Here is a 25,126-nt window from a genome sequence, read left to right as displayed (position 1 = left end):
CATTTCCTAAGAGTGACTGACATATGTTCAGAGCTCTATTTAAAACCGAGTTTGAAAGAAAAAGAAGCGCAACAAAGCGTGATGGGACCTGTCGACCCCCAGATTTAATCCGGAACCCACCACAGAAGCACTGCTGTGGTCTCTGGAGCACTGTGTGGAGTGGTTGAGGCTTTCAGACGCTGTGGGAGTAATGACATATAAAACAATTAAAGGTGTTGTATGTTATTTTATTGACGCGGTCTGCCACTGACAGGGAGACAAATTTGAATATGTCAGCCACACTGGGCTCTGCAGTGGTGGGTTAATTGTCAAATGTTTGTAGGTTTGGTTCTCTAGAAAAAAAGGAAGCTGCTGGGAAACCCTCTTCCTGACCCGGCCACTGCTACTTTTGTCTTATAGTACAGCAAGCCAGGCGACTACCGGGAGCTAACCGATATGTGTGTATGTGTGTGGTTTGTGTGTGTGTGTGTGTGTTCGTGGGGTGTCAGTATGTACGTGTCTGTGTGTGTCTATGTGTGTGCTGAACATTGTATCGATTTGCAAATGTCAGTTTGAATTCAATTCAGTTTTTTGTTTGCATTGTTTGTGGCATCATCGCCTGGTAATAACATGAAAACGATATCAGGTGTCACTGGAACAAGCATCCATCATACCGAGCTCTTTGCTCTGACCAAGAAAGGTAAACCCATCATGGGTCGGGCCCCTGGATATTTATCGTTCAAGCGAATGCAGGATCGAGGCAGCTATCTATCTGTCTGCATGCTTAGTAATTACAGCTGCCTGAGTAGGTTTGATTTCCCAGGGATGGAGATGGAGGTAGGCGGTGTGTGTATGTGTGAGTGAGTGTGTGTGTGCATGTGTGTGTTAGTGTGAGTGAGTGTGTGTGTTTGGTTGGGTGTAGGGGAGTGGCGTAGGTGCATTCGGGAATGTTTGGGGGGTCATCAAGGAATTCAATAAACGGGGGTGCCCCTTCTCCCCCGTGACAAATAAGACTTTAAAACAACGGCGCGGCCCCGGGCATGATTAGTTTTTATTGATCCGCGTCGGGCCGCGGCGGCAGGGGCCGAGCGAGACTGCAGCAATGAGCCAGAGCACAGAGGGAGAAGAGAGTAAACAGAGTAATGATCTCAATGAATTTAGGAGCATACACAGTCCCCCGTCTCCCCACTCCTCACACTCATGAACTGGCCAGGAGGCTCCAAACTAGTATTTAGATTCATTTAGTTCACCATTAGCCGCCCTCCAGCACCTGCTAACACTTGCTATTGTGTGCTATTCTATATGGAACTTCCTACAGAAGCAGATATTTTGCAATAACAAGAGAAACCGTCTATAGCCATAAGGTGACTTTTAGCATTACACTCACCTTTTTATACAGCAAACATGTACTTTTACATCAACTTGTACTGGCAGAGACTGTGCATGCACATGAGGTCATATCATAGCTATGAGGTGAGAATATGATCCTGTGGAAGTAGATATGGGTATGGGGGGTGATGACTGTAGCCACTGACAGAAACGATTGTCAGAGAGCTTGTTTTTCTAATGCTGTTGCATTTGGCGCAGAGTTGTTCATGGATGTGACCGCTCTGATATAAACAGCATGCACCATGTGACATCCCAGCCCCATCCACCCTCTCTCTTTTAAAAAAGGAGTCATTTCCAAGACTGCCTTTCAAATATTTGCTTTTCCAAGGGGTTCGGTCCGAGCTGTCAGCCAAGGGCCATGTTGTGTTGCCATAACCCTTGAGAGATCCTTGATCAGATGACAGCTGGTTTAGACTGGTGTTTGCTCATCTAATGGCTTTTCCATGCACAGCCAAATTGTGTCGTCGCCATCTTGTTGTGATGGCAAACAAAAGCTGACGTCCTCCGTCAGGTCGTCAGAAGAAAGACCTTTTTGTTGCACGTCTCATTTTCGCAAACATGTGTTTTGTTTTGTTGTGTTGTGTGTGTGTTTTTTTTTTTTTTTGCACAGAAAATAGCCCCTGTTGTCAGGTAGGGAAAAAAACCCCACCGCTGCTCACTATTTCACCTCCATTTTAACGCACACAGAGTTTCTCCCATGGGCCCTGAAAGCTAATACCTGCCGCTAACGGCACAACCGTTAAAGGTCTTCGTCCTGAGAGGGGAGAAAATGGCGGTTATTTGTGAATGACATGCTCCATTTGACCCGAGATAGCACCGGTCCGCGGATGCGAGCGCTAGCTCCAGGCGCCGCACTCAACGATGATATTTTACTGAAGGTCAAGTGGCCACTTTATGGCAAATGAATGAGAAACCTATTCATGGCGACAGACCTATGCATTAAGCAGAGGGTGCACTTGGCTTCAGGGGATAGCTTCTAAATGAAGGAATGTGCATTTTAAAGAAATGCATATGTGATGCGTATGTAATGATGATCATATTCACCTGGACTAATCTTAAGAGCTACAGTCAAGCTGAGGCATTATGGGATATTGGTGTAAATATGTAGGGAGAAATTGAATAGCCTAGCAGATAGTGTAAGAGAAATAGAGAGAGATAGATTTATCTGATGTATGAATTCCTCTCTCTCATCCTCTCCTATTTTTTATCCCCCCTTCTTGCTCCTCCCTTCCCCCTCATTTCTTATATCTATTGTTTTGTATGGGGGAGGTCCACCGCCTTATTGTGCTGCCTGTGAAGTATGCAGTGATCTGACATATCTTTGTACAGGGCGTCTAATGCCAGTGGACACTGACACGCCTGCACCAGAGGGAGAGTGAGGCCAGCAGCTCATGCCAGGGGTCAAATGTCAGGGGTCAGAGGGTTGTGAGGGCATCTGATGTTCCTGCTCGATGACTGACACCAGGGAGCTCATTAAAGGTGATGTCTTCTGAGGGGAGCCCCTTTCGCCGTCTCTCGGCGTGATGGGACCTGTCGACCCCCAGATTTAATCCGGAACCCACCACAGAAGCACTGCTGTGGTCTCTGGAGCACTGTGTGGAGTGGTTGAGGCTTTCAGACGCTGTGGGAGTAATGACATATAAAACAATTAAAGGTGTTGTATGTTATTTTATTGACGCGGTCTGCCACTGACAGGGAGACAAATTTGAATATGTCAGCCACACTGGGCTCTGCAGTGGTGGGTTAATTGTCAAATGTTTGTAGGTTTGGTTCTCTAGAAAAAAAGGAAGCTGCTGGGAAACCCTCTTCCTGACCCGGCCACTGCTACTTTTGTCTTATAGTACAGCAAAGATGAACAAATTCAAACAAAGGGAGAGGTGGATGACAATCAATATTGTGTTGTTTTTGTGTGGGAATTGAATGATTAGGAGCATGAAAAAAATACACATAGTAGCATTAATAACCTTAATTAGGAAGATCAGGAAATGATTGTAAAAATATTTAATATTGGTGATATGTGGTATTATTAAGTACATGTGTCAGAGTTTATGTCTTGCATGTTACAGACATCCCCTCGTGTTTTTTTGACGGCAATGTTTTACTTGGACTTCCTGTAATTGACTCAGATGGGCTAGTCCATAGCCGGCTGAGTGCTATTGGTGTAAGATCTGTTTCAGAGACTGGAGGCAAAGGCCTGCTCCAAATAGGAGTCCTATTTCTCTTTATCAGAGAGAGAGAGAGAAAGACAGAAAGCTACATGCCCTCTGGGGTGGTATGTGTGAGTGTGAGTCAACGTGTGGATGTAGTTTGTGTGAATACACCACACAGCCAGATCGACGTGATGGACTGTAAGGGGTTTTCTGCAACACACTGAGGCGATGTTGGAGGTATACACAATATTCACACGAGGTATACACATTATTCACACACTCGTTCCCACACACATACGAATACACATGTGCTTTACCCACAAGCAAGCTCACACAGATAAACAGGCTCTCATATACATAAACACACAGATTGATTTCTTCTCAACTATTTAGAAATATATATGCATATAAATTAAATTTATGTAAGTCGACAGCTATTAAGATATTCTGTTCTATACATATTTATGTATGATTGCTTTGGCAATGCAAATGCATTATTTGTTATGCCAAAGCACTTTCAAATTTGAATTTGAATATGTTCATATGCACAAATGCTGTTTGTTTCTCTCTCTCTCTCTCTCTCTCTCTCTCTCTCTCTCACACTCACACACACACACCCATGCACAGAGAGAGAGAGAGAGAGAGAGGCTGCACTGGTCCACTGTTCATTCATGAAGGATTGAAACAATAAGATTGTTAACACAAAAGGATCTGCATATCGTTCCCCATGAGGAATTATTCATATCTTCATATGCAGTACCGTAGCTCATCTGAGCAGACACGCAGAGCCAAATTACATTGTGCATTTATGTCTGTGTGTGTGTGTGTATGTGTGTGTGTCTGTGTGTGCAGTTTTTTTAAAGCTCAGCACTCATACCTTTTGTTTGAGTGTGGTAGCTGATCTTCACATGTTGTAAATGTGCACACATTAGTGAGTACGTTCGTGTGTTTGTGTGTGTGTAGGCTGTATGTATTAGCGTGTGTGTGTGTGTGTGTAGGCCGTGTGAATAAGCATGTATGTATGAGCATGTGTATGTGTGTGTGTGTGTGTGTGTGTGTGTGTGTGTGTGTGTGTGTGTGTGTGAAGTGTTCCCATGCTCTCCTCGCTGTTTGCTGTTAGCGCTAGCCCCCTGCTTCTGAATGACCCGCTCACGCTCGTTCTCCTGTCTGTTAATTAGGCCTGCTGTGAATGTGTGGAAGCTGGAGCTGAGGGGAGGGAGTGTGTGTGCGTGTGTGTGTCTTTGCGTGTGTGTGTGTGTGTGTGTGTGGAGGGGAGGAGGGGGATGTAGAGAGAGGATTTGCCCGTGGGTATATCACCAGACTCAAGAGGTGCTGAATTAACATTTTATGCCTGGGGTCTGAATAAGGAATGACGCTACCTTTGCCTTAAGATGAGTGTGCTAAAAATGAAACCGAGCGAGACATAATGAAGGAGATAAAAGTGAGGCGAGGAAGAAACAGGGAGGGAGGGGGGAGCGGAAAGGAGGGAAAGAAAGAGTGAAGAAGAGATGGTGGATTAGAGAGAAAGACAGGGGGATGCAGGGGAGGAAGAAAAAGGTGTAGAGTGAGTGCACATGAGAGAAGAAACAGTCATCACTGGGTATTTTTTTCATGTGTTTCAACGCGCTGTTAGATTTTCCAGATCCCCTTCCCTAAAGCCCTCCTCACACTAACATCAGACACAAGGCCTGTGAACACTTGGATTATTTCAAATCTTTAACCTCTCCTGTCTATGAAACACACGCACATGCACACACACACACACACACACACACACACACACACACACAAACCATCTCCCTTTCTTAGTACTGTGTTGTTATGTCTCAAATGTCTAAATGTGTCAGGTTCATGAATGCGTCTCCATCACCAGTCCAGTTCAATCCTGAGAGGGAGGGAGGGAGGGATGGAGAGTGGATTGGAGGGAGGAAGAGAGGGTGTATGCTTGCTTTCATTCCCTGTGCCCCTGAGTGCTCTGATCTGTTCATTTACTGTAGTTATGAGCTCATTCAATCACAACCATCTCCCTTGATGCATCCTTTTCACACGATACAGTGACATGAAGCAAACGGCTTTCACAAAATATGAATTTGTGGATTAGATGTGTCAATACTGCCAAATGAATAGCAAGCAAACACGATAGAATGCAACATGTAATCCTCACTCTCGTCCTGATTCAGTATGTCAGAAACATCCATTATAACCTTTTCTGGGATTGCTATATCACATGGCTTACTGGAAGAGCATCTTGTTTGCCCTTGAAAATATTTAGCGCATGAAATATGCTGTATCTAGTCTGACTTTCAATGTGTCCTAGGGCGTCTCATGGATAATCACAAACAAACTTAGGGTTCTAATTTGTATGACACGCACTACGCAATGCAATAACGACATGCAACAACAATGACGACAAACGCTAATTTACCAGTGATGAACTGGCCAAAACATTAAGCTAATTTGATACCTCGCAACAACACCACATTACACACAAGCACCAGTGGGTCAGTGCACAGACAAGGAAGTTCTCAGTGCATTAATTCGTTTAAAGTTTCTATGAAACTTATAAAAATCACAGACGACACACTTCAACCTACTCAAGTCAACGGCCCTCATGTTTCATTAATATTGAATAACATGCTACAAATTACTAAACTGATTTCTGCTATGTTGCGCTGTCTGACTTGTCAATAAATTAGCAAGTATTGTCATCATCACCGCCTGTTCTCATTGCATGGTTTCCACCATAGGGTTTCCAAAGCACGGTAGCCATACGCCGTGCATATTGTGGATTCAAATTAGTTCCCTTTAAGTCAGTGCGCATGGTCAAGATGGCCAACTTACTTTCTGTGCAAAAAGATTCAAATTCAATTATGTGCACATTTTATAGTAACTGGTGTTAGGGTTTTCCTTACATACAACATACACATATATAAAACATAAACATTATTTTTCATAATCGGAATTGTCATCTATTAACTCATAATTAACTTTGACTGACAGTTCTTCTAACTTGAATGATTTTGGAGGTCAAGTGTATGTAAAAAAAGCACCTTTAAGCTCTTGCGACTTCAAGCGAATTGCTATCTAGTTAACGTCTGAAGTCACTGTACCATGTGACGCTTATTGGTAAATGGATCCTGGCCGCTCTGGCATAGACTGATGAGGACTGGATGGGACTACCGATCTGTGGAGCTCTGTGTATGCAAACAAGCCGCTCAAGATGCCATGGAATTGCCTTTGATGAATGAATGTGGAGTCATGTGCGTGAGCAGCCATTGGTTTTATTGATCCGGACGGTAAGGGAGGTGAGGTGGCGGCTCCTCTCCTCCCGAAATCACTTTATTTGCAGTTTCGGGTCTGACTGCTCGGATTAATGTCGGGGTGAAACGCAGTAGTTCCTCCCAATGATTTTTTTCTCTCTCTCTTTTTGATGCGTGGGAATGAGGGAAGGTGATGTGGTCTGACAGGCGTGACATGAGCGAGATGATAGGCCTCAGTTTGGCATGGTTAGGATTCGCGCCACTTGGAATGTAAAGATCGGCGCCATCAGGAAAGTTATGCAGGCAGTCACGTTAGAAGTTGTTATGAACTGTGCGTTGCATTGTTGTGAACTAAGGTATTTCGAATATTTAAAAAAAATGGATCTCTTGGGGGGAAACAATTTCACCCATCAAAAAGCATTATAAAGAGGCCATGTTTTTTACTGTAGCTATTTTGCTAACCAAGCAAAACCAGCTGAAATGCGTCCTCTTGCTGGCGCCCAAACTAATGCCAGTGCGTTCGGACTCCAGCGCCTGGCAGATTTGTGGGCGAAGGACAGCGCAGAGAAATGCGCTGGCGTGGAAAAAGGGACACCATGTCTCGGCTTGGGCGCTGATTCGCGGCTGGCGGCCACTGGAGCGTGGTGACATCGCTCTCGTTGGCTCTGTGTGCGTCCGACGAGGGACCCGCCACTGTCGATCGTCCTCAGATGAACAGCGCTGCGGCTCTAGAGCCCTCTGTCCATGTCGCGCTGTCTCGCTCTCTGCCCACTGTTAGCTTTGGCTGGACAGAGAGGAGGCCGTGCATCTGGGAGTTTAGAGTTGATGGTGGCTGTAACCTCTCACGCAGCAGATAAGCGCTGTCTTAGCTGTCAGAACATTAAGGGTTAACAACATGCAAGGACACTAATGGTTTGTGTAAGAAATGACTATTCTTATGGCTTTTGCCCTGCTTTTTATTAGGTGCACAAAAGTGCTATCTACTATGTGCTGCTACTTGATATGTACTACAGTGGGCTTTTATGCACATGAGGGTTTTGTGGATTAGAGTTTGGTTGATGTTTTGGATTTATGATACAGTATGTGTTGCATTACATTACATATGGCTTTAACCAGCAACCTATTGCTTGCCCAATAACTCTATCTTATGAGCCACCGCCGTGTGGCAATTCCTGCACTCTTAAAACGTATGTGGTGTCCCTATCAACTATCAAGTTGTGTTGTTTTCAACACATTTGTTTTAAGTTCATTCTTGTAATAAGATTTGGTCAAACTTGTAGTCAAGTGAGCTCTCTTTCTCACCCCTCTCTAGGTCTTAGTATCCGTGGCGCCCAGGAGGACGACCCTCCAGACCCGCAGCTCATGCGTCTGGACAACATGCTGCTGGCGGAGGGGGTCTCGGGCCCAGAGAAGGGAAGCGCCTCGGCCGCAGCTGCAGCTGCTGCCGCAGCCGTGGGCGGAGGAGTGGACAACTCAGTGGAGCACTCGGACTACCGCGCCAAGCTCACTCAGATCAGACAGATCTACCACACCGAACTGGAGAAGTACGAACAGGTGAGGAAGGCCTCTCATGAACACCTCTGCAGTGGCCGCACAAGCATTTGAAGTGGATAAAGGTGCAACTTTTTGTGACCATGGCAGACATCTTTACTGTCGTTTTACCTTCTTAGTGGCGTATCCTCTCCCTACTACCGACACACAACGGATAAGAATTCGATTTTGCTTTGCATTTTACTGGTTCAAGTTTTGTTTTGACTCCAATTAATAGTGTAATTAAGTGTATTGTGATATGTCAAAAGGAATGCAAGGGGTGAAAAGCCAGAGAAACAAACTTGTTTGGTTTCTATTGGCATTGCACTCCAACGTGGAGCAACATCTCATTGCTTTACGATAAACCGCTTTGCTTAGACTGATTGCCTCCTCCTCGAGGCTGGCCCCAGATTGTTAATTACCCAAATGTAAATACTTGGAATGAATTTCACTTAGCCACTTAATGAGTTCAAGTGATCCCCAAGTGAACAGATAGCCAAATGCCCCCTGCAGTTACTCTTAGGATAAAGGGTTTGCACAAAAAAAGCTGATCAAGTGTCATTGGCTTTAGTCCTTTTGTTACAGGCTTTTGGTAGGCTGAGCTATTTGTGCTGTTTACTAAATAGAAGTGGTCTGCGCATTTTGCTGACTTAACAAGCCAGAGAATCCACTTACTTACATGTCGACGAAACCCAGATGACACACTACACTGCATCCATTTTTTATGCAATGCCATTAATTAATGAATGTGTATACTGTTTGCACACATATTGCATTACATTTTTAATGAATTGCATGGTTTATATATAGCATGGTATACATGTGCAACCGTATATGCCCCTATGCGTTTTCACTGATCTTGTTACATGGTAAGATGAAAGCAGCACACAGGTTATTCTAATGCTGCTGTGGTGTGTGGCGTTGTTGTGGTTGTCTTTGCAGGCGTGTAATGAGTTCACCACCCACGTGATGAACCTGCTGCGGGAGCAGTCACGCACGCGGCCCATCTCCCCGAAAGAGATCGAGCGCATGGTGGGCATCATCCACCGCAAGTTCAGCTCCATCCAGATGCAGCTCAAACAGAGCACCTGTGAGGCCGTCATGATCCTGCGCTCACGCTTCCTCGATGCCAGGTGTGTGTGTCTGTTTGAGTGTGTGTGTGTCTGTGTGAGTGTGAGTGTGAGTGTGAGTGTGAGTGTGTGTGTGTGTGTGTGTGTGTGTGTGTGTGTGTGTGTGTGTGTGTGTGTGTCTGTATGTTTGTGTGTGTGAGAGTGCTCATGCATGTGCATGTGTGTGTGTGCTTGCACGCACATGTGTGTGTGTGTGTCTGTACATGTGTGTGTCTGTGTGTGAATAATAGAATGATCTAACACACTGAAACACCTGCAGAGCTGCCATATCTCTGTGCTTGCGAGTGCTGCTCTGTTTTATCAGTTTTTATGACAGAGTATTTTTATACGCTGTGTTATTGTGATGAGGTTCCGCTCGGCTGGGCCCGGGACGAATTCTTTGAGAGCGCAACTCTTTTGTCCGACTCCGAGGTAGTTTGGGGGCATTTGGGCTTTTCCAATTAGTGCCGGTTGGGTGGCGGGAGTGTGGGCCACGTTAGGCTGCGCCAAATTAGGCATGAAGCTATTTTGCGAATGCCTCGCTTGCACGGGCCGAAAGGTAAGCAGAGCGCAATAAAAGTGAGCAGCCCCGGCTCACAGCGAATGGCACAGAAAACCGCTGAAATCAGAACTGTTGATAATGAACAACAGCAATGGGATTCTGCTGGCCAGTCTTCGAGCACATTCAGTCGCTAATTACTGCCGTCTTACCAACAATTAGCACTGATGGTGGAGTCCAGTTGAGCTGCACGTTTGCTTAGAAATGGGCATCCAAATGAATACAGGTGCAACTTTGGCAATGACAGTGTTATGAACGTGGCCATCTTGAAAGGAGGCTACTCTGTGCAGCATATATGCACCGCAAGAAAACAGCATGTGAGGGCAGACCAACTAGGAGCAATGAGACATCAGACTGAGATTTTAGTTGAGATAAAAATCACCAACATAAATAAATAATCTTTGTACTGCTATGATGATTATATATCACATAAGCCTGCTAAGAAATAGAGAAGTGATTACACATTTTTGCCTAAAAGCAAGTTAGATGACAACTAAGGATCCATATAGGAATGTGTGAATGTACATTTGCAATAAAAGGTCAAGTGTAAGGGAAAACAAAAGCAAGTTTAATGTCTCCCCTACCACCCTATAGTAACTCTTGTCAACCCGCTTGATAATGCCGATTAAGACGTGGCAATCTGTCATGTTATTAATCCAACATTTCATGTCATTAAAGCCATTTCCCAGTATTCTAACCTCCAGGTCTTTTTCATGCACTCAGGAGAAAAAGACGGAACTTCAGCAAGCAGGCCACAGAGATCCTAAACGAGTACTTCTACTCTCACCTGAGCAACCCGTACCCCAGCGAGGAGGCCAAAGAGGAGCTGGCCAAGAAGTGCCAGATCACCGTCTCTCAGGTGGGTGGACGCCGCTCTCAGCCCTGGGGCCTGCAGACGTCAAAGGACAACCAAATAAAATCAACAGGATGGACACAGGGACAGCACACAGTACAGGTCTTGAGAATGGGACTGGCTAGCTTTGAGGTGGACTTAGTTTTGAAATATCCACAAACACTGAGTCGCATCCATATGTCTTCAGACATATGCATCTAATTTGTGGCCTAAATGGAAAATATATTACATGTTTGTGGTGGTAATTTAGTTTTCCAGGGAGTGCAATTAAGGATAAATGTATCCATTTGCTGTACTGTGGGTTGCTAAGCAGTGCAGTTGTTGTATAAGTGAGTGGTGTCCATCCTGTTTGCTTTATTTTGATGCAGTGGGTGGTGGGAGTAAGGTTTCGGGTGGGGGTTGGCGGGTCTTACCTGACTCATGACAGTTTTTGGCAAGAACGCTTCCCAGCTGCCGAGCGAAAAAAGATAAACATTTCCGGCTGGGGTTTCTCTTGCCAGGGAAATGACATCAGTTTTGCCGCTAGGCCTCTTTCTGGTGCTCCTCACCTCCCTCCCTCCCCAGCACACACAAACACACACACACACACACACACACACACACACACAGACACCACCTTCATCCCTCTCTCTTCCTCCCCCTCCCACCTGCCCTCCATCCACCCCACCCCTCCACCCCCTGCATGCGTCATCCTCGTCTGTCGAGTGTGGTTAGCTGGGGCTCACTGTGACACTGTGACAGTGCTGAAATCCACTCTAACTGGAGCGTGACGTTCTGGATGGAGCGTTCGTTAGACGGCCCTTCGTTTCTCTCTCTCTCTTTCTCTCTCTCTCTCTATCTCGTCCCGAAGCTCAGAGAAGCTCAGACCGTGCAGGGGAACATGTGGGATTGAACCTGTTTTATCGCTGGTCTTTTTTGTTTGTTTGTTTGTTTGTTTGTTTGTTTACCTCACATATCCCAACCCCAACACCCATCGCCAAATAAATACTTTACTTGATTAATTTAAAGTCTCCCTCAATCCTTTAGTAAGGAATGACTTAATCCAATTGCCCACTAATTGTAAGTATTTTGGCAATAAATTCACTGAATTGGCTTGTAGTCAAATACATTTATAATGTAGAAATGACATTTGAAAGTCTAAAGTAATGGATATGGCAGACCACTCCACGCCATGCATTAGGCTGCGGTGATTGGCACTCTTCACCCCTTCACTTCCTACCGTGAGAGTACAGAAAGGCTTCGCAAAATGGCAAACGTTAGCATTTTTTTCAGCTTCACTCAATAGCCCGGACTTCTTGCATTTGGCACATTTTGGCACGGAAATATCTGTTAAAGGGCCTAAAGTGATCTGAAACATAGTCACGTCAACACTTAACTCGATACCCTCTGACGGAGAGTTAAGCGCTAGGGAAAAAAACCCCACACAGTTCATCCTGCTTGTTTAAATCCGTCTTGACAGTGCGACACGGTACCTGCAAAACTGACACAAAGCTCTAGTGAACGCTGCCACCATGAACATAGTGAACAGGCTGACCAGGGGTTTTTATTTATTTGTTTGTTTTTTGTTTATTTGATTTGGCTGCTGTCTCTCGTGTGTTTTTTTTTTTTTTTTTGAGGGGGGGGGGGGCAGGGAGGGGGGGCTTGTGGGAGTAAGTTGTGCAGGCCTGTTGTGCAGAGAGTCGTATTCTGTAAAAAAGCCCCCTTCTTTTCTGCCCTCAGGGCGTGGGGAGCACCATCACAGTGTCACAGGTATGTTGAGCTACTCTCGTCCTTGTTCTCCTCTTGTCTGTTTACAACTCCCCCCATCCCCATTCCCCCCTCCCACCCCAGACGTCTTGCTGTCATGTGAGCGTGTGGTCATACACGCAGACCTCAGCTGCCGTGTGTATGTGTATATGTGTGTGTGTGTGTGTGTTTTTAGAATAGACGCTTACATGCACTGAAGCATGACATCGCATAAGTGGTTATAGTGATTTAATAAAGTAATTATGAACTAATGACTTGTTACCAGTATGCACAGTGTAGATTGATATGAAGGTTGCTGCATAATCTTTACAGGGTCATCATCTTATAAGTACTTGCAGTTCAGCGTTGCATGTTTTTACGATGTTGTAGCTCAGAACAGGTGCCGTGTCGCACATAAAACAATATCCATGGCAACAGCCGCATAGGATATTTCAAATGAACATTTACATGGCCTATACGTGCAGCCATTGTTACGCTTTATCACAGAAGCATCACCCTTCAGGCATCCCAGTGAGCCGTTGTTGTGTAGAGTTGTATAATTCACTGACCTGTCTGTGTAGGAACAGAGCCTTCAGTGTATATGAGTTCACGGAACAGCTCCAGTGAGACTATTGAGGCCCCCTCAGTCTCTCAGCCACATTGATGATATAGGCCCGCTGAGGACAGCTTTACTGTTTCCCTGTAATGCTTTGGTTGGCCTTGTGGTCCTTGCCGGAGTCTGGAGTTATATTTTTCTTGCATGCTGGGGCAGTGGACAGAATCAGACCTCTGACTGTCTGGGTTCTGGACAATAAATTACAGTCACTTTAGAGGTGTAGTATGAAAAAAACAAAACATGTGTGTATCTGTAGCAGAAAGAAATTCTGTCAGGAAAACCATTTGCGCGTTTCATTCAGGCTGAAAAAATGACTTGGTCGTAATCCAGTTTTGTGTCAGACAGATCTTTAAAAAAAACAAAAAATACCTGGACGGCTTTGAATGCGTTCCAGCTCATGGACCATGGACCCCCACGCCTCATGTACCCCCATCCCTGAGCGCACGCCATTCTGCTGCACTGATGTTATTCCCCCCTCAGATCGAGGCATCCTGCATCATGTTTATGTTTTGCATATTTTTTTTGTGTGTAAATGAAAACCTGTTACGGAAGCGACGCTTGATGTATTGATTTCCTGTCTGGAGTGCAACCCGATGCTAGTGCCTCTACTGTGAGGTATATGCATGGCGTTGTGCTGTCTGTATGCTTCCATTTACAAATATACCCACCGCTTTGTTGATCGTCTAGAGGTCCAAGCTGGAACTCCAGACCCATCAATCATCTCAATAAGAGCTGTGCTCTGACCTCTTTCTCCCACCCACCCCCCACTGTCTCTCCCTCGTTCCCCCACCCCCACCCTCCAACTCTCCAAATCCACCCACCTACCTGCCTGCTGCCCCCCCCTCCTCCCTCCTCCCCCTCTCTCCTCCCCTCTCTCCACTCGCTCCTCTTCTGCAGGTGTCCAACTGGTTTGGAAACAAGCGGATCCGCTACAAGAAGAACATCGGGAAGTTCCAGGAAGAGGCCAACCTCTACGCTGCCAAGACCGCCGTGAACGCCGCCCATGCTGTAGCCGCCGCCGTGCAGAATAGCCAGGCCGACTCTCCCACCACACCCAACTCCGGTAAGACCCTGGAAATGACCACAGTAAACCACTTCATATCCTCCAGAATACCATACCGATGAGATATCCACAAATGAGTAAAAGAAGCAGATGGAGTTTACATGTACCTTCCTAGATCTCGAGGACGAGGAATGTCCTTCCGTTGGGTTTGGGTTTTTTAATAGAAGTAGAAGGAGCTCTAAAAGCTTTAGAGTTCTTTGAGTTTGCGCATGTAAAGAGAAGCAGAGAGAGATTTTTGAAGTGCTCCATTTTCTCCCACCCAGGGTTCCAGATGAAAGATGAGGAGTTTCAGATGGATGCCACAGAGAGCAAAAACTCACTTTTACCCAACATGTTCACTGGTACCTACCACATATCTTATTTTAAAAAACAAACAAACAAAAATAAAATCCCATTTTGACATTAACATTTATTCATGAGTCATGATGCGTGTGCCAGGCTAGAGCCGTGTTGGCAAGTCCCATGTTTACGTGATGTCAGGAGATTACTCAGCCTGTGTCACCACGCTCTCATCTCAGTTCCCTCTCTCACTTTTCACTTTTTCAGATTAACATGGTTGGTGCATGGTTTTTTAATAGCCAACATTGGTCTGAATATGCTTCACTAAAACGACTTTCAATTAGTCTAAATATACAATGAAGGAAGAAATATAAACACTGAATACATGCATTTTGACACATACATTTTTTAAAAGTTTGGACTCGTTCTGCATGTGTTTATTGAGTAAGCATGTAAGAAATCAATGCAGTATAATCATGTGCATGAGTTATATGTTTCTCTTGCATGTGCTCTGATGCACGCTGCTCCGTGACTGTTTCTCAGCTGCCTCTGTCTCTCTCTTTCTCTCTCTCTCTCTCTCTCTCTCTTTCTCTCTGTCTCTCTCTCTCTCTCTCTCTCTCTCTTTCTCTCTGTCTCTCTCTCTCTCTGTCTCTCTCTCTCTCTCTGTCTCTCTCTCTGTCTCTGCTCCGCTCTCCAGGTTCCTCTGGCTCCTTTAGCCTCCCAAACTCGGGGGACATGTTCATGAGCATGCAGGGGCTCAATGGGGCCTCCTACGCGGGGGCTCAGGTGGGAGCTGGTGTGCAGTCACAGGTAGGAGACATGCGGAGGGGCAAAGAGGCAGAAGAAGTAGGGGGGGGGGCAAGAGGGCAAAAGAGGCTTACATGGCTTTAGGACATGTGCTTGTTTGAGTCTCAAGACACAAAAGGAAGGGCAAATGAGAGATGTAGTTTATGATACAAAATATGCAGCTTAGGATGCATTATTGTGTCCAGAAAAGCTGCTTTTTGTCTCTGAGGTCTTGTTTCCATTTTGAGATGAAATGAAACATTTTGTCATTGTTTGTGTAGAGTGTGACTCTAAAATGCATATATATATTGGGTTTAATGCTTGTGCTTGAGTTACTGTGCATACCTACAGCACAGTAACCTGAACGGAGAGAATTAGACCAATCTCTTTATATAGCCTTTTGTGTTTTTGTCTGGTCTGCTCTGATCTCATGAGATCAGTGACATGGTCAGCAATTTGGCTTGCCTTGTTTGGCTTGATCACATTTATACCTGACACTTGGCTTTTCCAACTTGTATTTTCAACACATTTTCATCAATCCGAGAACCATTCACAGACCAGATTTCCCAGTCTTGGACATTGATCTGAACACTACTAACACACTGTCAAGGCTGTGTGTCAACCTGATGAATCACACTGTATATTTATACTCGTGTTGAGCAGTAAATGAATTGTCATAACAGTGGAGACCACATATGGAATAGTTTAAATCAGGCTCCAAGACAAACAGTGTTTATGGCAGTTCATCATTCCTGTCATGAACCAGCGTAAGCTGTCAGCTGGTTGACAGGTGATGTGTGTAGTGTGTAGGATTGACATAAGTGTTTGTGTGTGTGTGTGTTTGTGTGTGTGAACCACACGAGTGGTTAGTCATATCTGGAGCTTTTGTATCAGGGGATACAATTATATTGTATTACAATTATGTTTCCAATTAAAATTATGGAATTCTAGTCTATGCTTTTACTGTGTTGTTTTGTATCATTGTGTTTTGTATTGGGTAACTCCAATTCATTCTCTCAATGACTGCACATGTGAAGAACCTTTACAGCAACCAGTATGAAGCTGAACCTGCTGCATAATCTATAGCAGTTTGTGATAGGAGCTAGCCATTTCATGCATAATTTTCTCTTTGACTCACCTTCTCTCTCTCTCCCTCCCTGTCTCTCTCTCTCTCTCTTCCTTTCTCTCTCTCCCTTCTCTCTCTCTCTCATTCTGTTCATCTGGCTTCAGGGGGATACCATACGTCATGCTATCAGCCAGGCGGTCGGATACAATGACGGCCTGCGAGGTCATCTCTACAGTCCGCATGGTCTAAATGTAAGAGCTCAGTCCAGCGTTGACACAGACGTCTCCCCATAGAATGTCCTTGCTGCCAAAACAGAAGGATGTGACCCTATCCTTTTTCTGTTTTATTCATCTATTTATTTTTAAAGTAGAGCCTTGTTTCATTTCCTGAAAAGTGATTATTGCCATTTATAGGCTGTTCTGGAGTTTTCTTTGAATGGAAGTGCTCGTTAAATGGAGGCTTATGGAAATGAGTGGTTTTACTCTAAGAAATTGTGTTTTTGTCAGAGCAGAATTATTTATTGTCTAATTGAAAGGGAAATACAGGACTTGATTACGAAGGCTGCCGAGCATTTCTGGTGCCATGGCAGGGGCAGTTATGAGCAAGGCGCAGGCACCCACTGTGTGTCTGTTTAAAAAAGGGGCAGGGAGCTTAGGACCATTTCCAAGCAGTCTTTTTGGAGGTGTGACACTGTGCAAGAGTGTGTGTGTGTGTGTGTGTGTATACGTGTGTGTGTCTGTGTATGTTTGTCGGAGAGAGAGAGAGGGTAATCTCTCCATGCCAGGCCTCCCTCCGCCATTCAGCCAGCCGCCAGTTTGATCAAACCGCTTTTGCAGTGGAGCAAAAATCCGACAGGAGAGATTAAGGCCGGCAGACGTGACGGCAGCCTCTGAAAAGGCAAAGATAAATGTATGGTTTCATATTAATACGGCTGCACTCACACACACACACACACACACACACACACACACACATACATACACAGTGACAAACACACACACACACACACACACACACACACACACACACTTTCGCTCTTACACACACACACACACAAACTCACACATCCCATTTAAACAAGAAGAGAAAAAAAGCAAACGCATTTCATTTTCCATTGCTGAGACGCAGGCCTGTAATAGCCCCGCAAACCGGGACGTCGCTCGCTCTCTCTCTCTCTCTCTCTCTCTCTCTCTCTCTCTCTCTCTCTCCCTCTCTCTCTCTCTCTCCCTCTCTCTGTGCAGCATGGTATCTCTGTTTTCATTGAGGCGCTTTGAGACGCCTCTGCGAGAGAATTTGCAGTCAATTTCCTTATCAGCATAATGAAATATGAAACTGGAATAGCCTGCAGCCTTGTACAGATGTGAACAGCGGCATTCCTGATGAGGACCGATAAGTCAGCCTCCACCCCCCACCCCCCATCCTTTATAACACAGCCGATCTGGAGGCCCCCCGTGCCAGAGATTAATTTATTTGAGGGGGGCAATAGCGAGCAGGGGAGAGGATCCCTGACAGTCCTCTCCCTTAATGCCGGCGGAGTGAAATATTATGATTCGCTGTCTGCACTCCAGCAGAAGAAGTGATGGTGATTGCTTTTTGAGGATCTTTATAGATTCATACGCGTATTTGTTCTCTCTTTCTCTCTCTCTCTCTCTCTTCCTCACTCTATCTCTTATGCACACCAGCGTTTCTAAACAGAGGGAATTAGTGTATGGTTCGTGACTAAGCGCTGAAGGTCTCTCCATCTGTTGTTCCTCATGACAGTTAAGAGGCGGTGTTCAAAACTTGATAATTAGATGAGTGCTAGGCAGAGGTCTTAAAACAAACATTCATGGTTCTCCCTCCCCTGCGTCCCTGACAGTCCAATCACCTGCACTCTTGTTTGATATATATTAAGGCCCAATCTCTTGCTTTCAGTTTCAAAGTGGTTAAAAGCTAACGCTAGCAGAGAAACATCAAAGGGAAATCTCTGTCTACCAAGGCTGTTTAATAAGGCTGGCTTATGAAAGCCATTAGATATGCATGTCTATGCGTAGACAGAATATTTCACATACTTCAGCTTGAACGTTATTCATTATGTAGTAAAACCACTTGATATTCCACTCCTTTCAAAATAGCAATTCATTACGATTTATCACTTTTTTATTTATTTTTTCTTTTTTATTTCCCAAACCATGTTGTACCAACCTACGCAAAAACACAACTCTTAAATATTAGCGTGTTGGATGGATGATGTAACCACGTGACAGTTGGAGAAACTGGAAAGTGTTGTTGGCCGTCGCTTGCGGACGTGACAGCGTGCTGAGTGATGCGGTGTGAGAGCCGGAGCGTCCGCGGCGAGAGAATCGGATCAGTCAGCTGTTTTCACAGGCGATGAAAAAGAACAGGCAGAGCGACAAAGCGGCGGGCAGACAGAGGCATAAACAGGAGCCGGCGGAGGCATCCGCACAGCAAGGTGTCATTCTGGCTTTGGTGGAGTGGAGGAGGAAGAGGAAGAGGAGGAGGAGGAGGGGGAGGAGGAGGAGGGGGGGGGGGTGCGCCCTGAGGGAGAGCAGAGGCTATGTGGCATCCTTGGGCCGCCTCAAAGTGCAGCGCCACGCACTTTCCATCTCGCTCTCGCACTCTGGCCCCCCGCTGGCACACACACACACACACACACACAAGCACACTTCTACACACTCACTCACATACACATGCACACAGACACACAGACACACACACACACATACACACAGTATATACACAGTCTTTGTTTCAGTCACACACATCTGCATACACACAGATACACACACACACACACACACACACACACACACACACACACACACACACACACACACACACAGTGTTCTTAATGCTTTCAGGTCTTATTTAGGTCATGGCATAGATGCACACCAAACCCACTTCAGTAGCATACCCTCAGTGAGAAGGAAGAGATAGGCCTTAAAAATGATCATCAAAGTACATGACAGCAGACTCAGCCATACACACACATGTAACCGAGGACAAGATAAACCTCCATCTCAAAGCCTTGAAGCAAAGCTACTGTGGCAATCATGGCGGCTCATGTCCTTGGGAGAAGAGCTGGTTTCCATCGCCTTCGCCGCGATCATGGGCTTGAACCCTGTGGAGGTATGAGCCAGACATGTTAGTCATCAGCGCTCCGCATCACACAAAGCAAACGCGGACATGCAATCTCAGACCAGCGCTCTAAAAAGCCTCCCCCTAATTGATATGTGTACGTACTAGTCACATTTTCAAAGATTGTGAATGCGGTAAAATGTAGCACTTAAATGCAACTCCTTCCTTTCCTATGGGAAATACGTCCTATAAATATATTCTGATGATTTGACACTTTATATACACCTCCATGTGTTTACATTGGGTCAGCTGATGGGTCAGAGGGTTGTGTGGGAAATACGTCTATATATATATATATATATATATTCCAAAATGACTTCATGTACCCCATCCATGTGTTTACACTGGGTCAGAGGAGTGTTTGTGCTGTCCTTCTGATAACAGGGTAGGGGGTTAGAGAAGAGGGGAGGGGTTGAAAAAGCCCTCACCCGTCAGAGGCACTTAGCGTTCCCCCCACACCCTCACAGCTCCCTCGCCGGTCGGCCTGCATGAAGATACGCTGCGACAAGCCACAGCAGAGATGCCAGCACGCGTTGCCTCTCGCCTCTCATAAACAGCGTGCTGGAGCAAACACACGAGTGAGAGACTCGCCCTGCTGATGTCAGGTCCCCGACCGTACGGGGGCATTCTTCCCCCTCAGCACTTCAGCCGGACGCCACACAGTCCACGCAGTCAGAATGTGCTGCTGCTGTCTTTCACTAAAGGCCTGACGTGTTCTAAGATGTTCTGGCAGGATCAAAGGCTGATGTAATTAGTGCCTGTGTGTGCAGTATGGAGCTGTGTGTGGAACCCCACTGTGCGCGTGTGATGTTTTGTTATGGTGCATATGTGGTGACCATGTGTGATGTATGCTTCCCATGGGAGAGATCGTAGCTTTTATCTTTGCATGGATTGCAGCTTTGTCTGTACTTCATGTTATTTTGTTTTTAGTGAGAACATTGTTATTACCGGTACTGCTTATTTTGACTTATTACTGTATTTGACTTTGTTTTAGTTGGTAAAATTACTACTATTTTCTTCTTTTGACTTTTTTTTTTAAATGATAAAAGTGGACAAGTTTAATCCCTCCCCCTCTCTCTCTCTCTCTGTTTGTCCAGGGTAATGGAGGATGGCACGATGCCCCGACCCCTTCCTCCGTGACCTCGCCCACAGAGGGGGCGGGCAGCGTCCACTCGGATACCTCAAACTGACCTCCCACTCCACAGCGCCCCAGTTCCCACTCCAACCCACCCCTGGCCTCCTCTTCCTCCTCCTCCTCCTCCTCACACCAGTCGGCTGCCAGCTCCCTGGGGCCGCCGGCCTGGCCAGCGCTGCTGGTGTCCTGATTGGCTGCGTTCCTAGACACTGCTACCTGCTCTCACATGGACGCTGGCGGCCATTTTGGACCCCTGTTGTGACTGTTCTTGGCAGAGGCTCCCCTGTTTTCTGTCCCAGCGGATATGATCCATAACGTTGCTGAGACACTTTCAGTTCACTTATACAATGTGTGTCCTACATGATTCCCGGCTTTTGGGAAAGGGACTGTACACAGTAGAGAAAAGGACTGTGCAGAGGATTTTAATGTCGACTAACAGTAGACATAACCATTTTTTTTCTTTTCTTTGGGCCACAGATCCACCAGTTAGGCTAATATTAGCATTGCAACCCAACATTGTTTTTACTCCCCATGCCCCGACACCCAACACTAAAGACCAAGCCCCAGACTGGAGAAATGTACAATATGAATGAGCTGTCACCACCCTTGGCATCACCTGAACTCCAATGTTGAACGCAGAAGTAACCCACAGAGTCTGAGCCTCTGCGCCTCTGGTTCAAGAACATGCGGATGCTTCGGGGAAATCACCTGCTGATTGCCAACAGAGGTTTTTTTTTATTTTAATTGTATTATTCTGTCATTGCTGTTGTCTTGTAGTGTCTCACATTCCATTTGACTCTCAATGTCAGTCTTGAGGTCTGGCGATTCCAACGAGGTTGCGTGTCAAGTTAGAGCCCATGTTTTTCACTCAGAAGGAGGCTAGAGAAAGAAGAATAAAGTGGTGTCAACACATTTCACTGCTGTGAAGCCCATCAACAGCCTCGCCAGCTCCATACCTCCCCTACCTGTGTACATACTATCACCAGTGAGCCAACAAGGACGACTACACTTCATTTCGCTTGATAGACCAGCACTATACACCAGATCTGAAATTCATACCGCCTGGGCAACTTCTACCCCTTCTCGAATAGCTTATATACTCCAATCAGATTCTGCTGGGTAATAGGCTGTCCAGCTCATTCATTTAGCAAATGTTAGACGTTTTATGAAGTTTGTCTTGTTATTCAAATGGGAATAATTAATATCCTTAGTTGCTTAACTGTTATAAACCACAGAATGAGTGTCCTCATTTATTTTAGAGAGATAACAAGTTCGCCTAAACTTCATTTGAAGCTACTTCATGCCTCGACTGTTGAGAGAAAGAAAGTATAGCTACCTCTAGCAGTATGTGTAGGACATGATCAGGCAGTGTGGCATGCTCTTGAACCAGCAATCACACAAGAGAGCAATTCCCAGAACAGGTCTTAGCTTTATGAGAGTATATACAGAACACATTCCAAAAGTGTGTTTTGCGCAAAGTACACAATAAACTCCCTGAACTCTGTTGTCAGCAAATTTCTGACAGTAATGTTTATGTTTGTACCAGAAATATGTTTGGAAATGGCAACATTTAGTTCATTTAGATATTTGACATTCTAAATCTTAGAGTGATCACGTACTACCTCTCAGTGTAATCACGTGCATTATTTTTTTTCTCTGCTTTTTTTTAATGTATTGTAATTACTTCAGGGTTTATTCATGTAATGTTGTGTATGTCTTAATCCTGTTAATTAATGCCAGATGCATTGTGGGAGTTTTTTGTCTTCAAGGCAGACACTCTATGTGTGAAAAGGCAACAGTAGCAGGGAGATGACACCAGGCAGGCTTGCTCTTACACTAACGAAGAACAGTGAAACTGTTGTAAATAAATACTGAAGAACATTTTGAATGTTGCTCATTTTGCTACTTATTCTCCCCAACATAATTGATGAAAGCAGAAAACAAATTACATTGACTTTCAGTAAACAAATGTGTATACCAGGCTCTGTTTGACAGGGTAGACTTACTTTACACTCCTCAAGCTCTTTTTTCGTATCTCCTTTTCTTTTCTTTGTATTGTATACCATTTGGAAATGGATGAACTCACGAGAAAAAAAAATGACAAGATGAAAAGATAATTCTAATGGCAGATGACAATTGTTTTGTGTTGATTTCTAATCATGCTACGGTACGTAGAGGACTCGACAGTAACTCCTCTCTGTGTAGCTCTTGTGTAGTTTTAAAAAAGCAAATAAACTTACTTTACTGTTGTCTCTTTTGTAGCAAACTGAGTCACTTGCCTGCTGAGTCACCAACAACAGTTACCACAGAAACAATGACAACTCTGCCTTTCATTACACTAAAAAGAAAATATTTCAATAAAACATATTTCACTTCATTAGTGCTCACACTATACAGTATGATGATTCATATGAGGGCTTTCAGAAAAACAAGGCTACAATTATTTGTCGTCAAACGTTTATGTTGCTGTAATACTTTCTGGAACAGCATGGTATTTTGTATTGAGGCCTGAAATTAACTGACAATAAGAAGATTTAATAGCTCTACATACTTAATCTATCACACATTTGCTGCTAACTTTTAAATTAGAATTTCAAAATGCTTCAGGCTTGTACTTTATCTAGACTCCTGGATCTTGACAGTTTTGTATCATACAATATCCAGACTATCTTGTGCGAACACACACACATGCACAAGCTGAAATGACGTTTGCACACATGAAGATGGATCTTAACAAGGACTCCTTGACACAGTCATAAAAATGTTACCAGCCTAGTTCCCCTCTCTCATGCTCTCTCACACACACTTGCGTGCGCACACACACACACACACACAGTCATACCCATGGCTTATTGAGCATGATGGGATTGTGGGGGAGAGATGCTGTCCTCTGGCCAGAACTGCAGAAAAGCACTAATGATCAGGGTGAGATGGAGAGACTGAGCGGTGTGCTGTGGTCCACTCCGCACCACGCTCCGCTCCACGCTCCGCACCACGACGCACTGTGCTGCTCATTGCCCCGGGCTACAACCTGTCTCAGCCAATACTCTTCCCCCCACCCCTGCCCACTGCTAATGACCATACTGGTGGTCTCGTCTCCGTCTCGGAGCCCTAGGAGGCCACAGTGCAGATAGTCGACCAGTAACGCCCCTGCATGCAGCAGCGGGGAGTGTGTGTGTGTGTGTGTGCGTGTTTGGGGTGGGGTGGGATTATTTGGGTTTGGGGTCCAGGGGGTTGAAGAGACTCGGGCCCCCAGATTAAAGCAGTTGCTTTCTCACCCATCACACGGAATCACGCTCAAGTCTTAATGTATTCTCCGCCTGGTTTTTGTGTCTCACTCTCTCTTGGACCGCTGCCTGATTGGGGAGTGGGGGGTGGAATACAGAGATCCAGACTTTTTTGTGCTGCAGTGGTCTCACCTTGTTTTAGGTACTCATGTAAACTACTGCTAGTTTACATCAGAGCTCCAATCACTTTCTAAATGTTTGAATCTACTCCAGTGATGTTTTAAGGGAATGGCGTGAGATTTAAACTGGGTTGGTCGTAAATTATTAATCACTAGTTTACTCTTTGACATTGAACATATCCTCATAAATGTGACATTGAGTTTCAAATAACTGCAATACGCAACCACATCAAAAAGCAATTTAAGGTTGGTTTACAACGGATAGAAAATGAATGCCCATCCTGTTTATTAAGTATGCTATGCAAATGGCAGATTTCATAATTAAAAATGATATCCCTCATGACAGCGAAGTGTTATTGGCCTCTCCACACATGCCTGGAATTAAGGCCGAATTCATTTTGATGTTGAGTTTCTGTCAGGAGCACACACACACACACACACACACACAGAGAGAGAGAGAGAGAGAGAGAGAGAGAGAGAGAGAGAGAGACAGAGCGCGTTTGGCTTTGATCAAGCTGTTCGCCACCTCGGGCAAGGACCTGTCTGGAGTCCCCTGCTTTTGTTTTCCTGTGATGGCCACTAATGACCTCTCTCTCTCAGACAACACAGCAGCAGCCAGGAGACAGTCACTGATGTGGTGCTGGTGGTTGTAGTGCTACTGACAATTGAGTACATTTTGGTTTTGCCCCAGATTAGTGCACTGCATGAGAAGGAGGAGAAAGAGCAGGAGGTGGAGGAGGAGAGAGATGGAGGAAGGGGCATGCTTGAGAAAGACTCATGTATGTGGTAGCTGGGTGGGGATCCGTGAATTTGTATTGTTTAATCAAACACAACATGGTAAGGCTTGGCGTGCAGCCAGACGCCTGGGTTTTGTCCAGTGTGTCTGTGCGTGTGTGTGTGTGTCTGTGCGTGTGTGTGTGTGATTGTGTGTGTGTGTGTGTGTGTGTCTCTGTGTGTGTGTGTGTGTGTGTGTGTGTGTGTGTGGGGAGGGGGGTTGGGGGGCGTGCATGCCCGCTGTGCCCGCAGTCATTTAGCATACATTATTTTTCTAACACCGCTGACATTTTAAGGGAATTATAAAAA

General features: G+C 45.3%; 1 protein-coding gene across 3 annotated transcripts in view; it reads left to right on the top strand.

The window, feature by feature from the left end:
• The window catches only part of pbx3a (pre-B-cell leukemia homeobox 3a), a 47,670-nt gene extending 24,784 nt beyond the window's left edge, over positions 1–22,886 (top strand). For 2 of the 3 annotated variants that reach the window (XM_076283374.1, XM_076283373.1), the window contains 9 exons: positions 8,091–8,332; positions 9,251–9,441; positions 10,700–10,835; positions 12,549–12,578; positions 14,068–14,233; positions 14,497–14,574; positions 15,210–15,322; positions 16,529–16,615; positions 20,600–22,886. In XM_076283374.1, the coding sequence (XP_076139489.1) occupies positions 8,091–8,332; positions 9,251–9,441; positions 10,700–10,835; positions 12,549–12,578; positions 14,068–14,233; positions 14,497–14,574; positions 15,210–15,322; positions 16,529–16,615; positions 20,600–20,692 (1,136 nt within the window). In that variant the 3' untranslated portion in view covers positions 20,693–22,886. The remainder of the gene's footprint in view (positions 1–8,090; positions 8,333–9,250; positions 9,442–10,699; positions 10,836–12,548; positions 12,579–14,067; positions 14,234–14,496; positions 14,575–15,209; positions 15,323–16,528; positions 16,616–20,599) is intronic. The other variant, XM_076283375.1, reaches the window with a different exon arrangement.
• The last annotated feature ends 2,240 nt before the right edge of the window (positions 22,887–25,126 follow it).

This window comes from Alosa pseudoharengus, unplaced genomic scaffold (assembly GCF_046254945.1).
Source record: "Alosa pseudoharengus isolate Yale_2024_CS ecotype anadromous, Long Island Sound unplaced genomic scaffold, YU_APseudo_1.1 YU_APseudo_1.1_scf_14, whole genome shotgun sequence".
NCBI classification, from domain to species: Eukaryota; Metazoa; Chordata; class Actinopteri; order Clupeiformes; family Clupeidae; genus Alosa; species Alosa pseudoharengus.
Note: the sequence above shows the minus strand (reverse complement) of the source record. Positions and strands in the feature narration are given on the sequence as shown.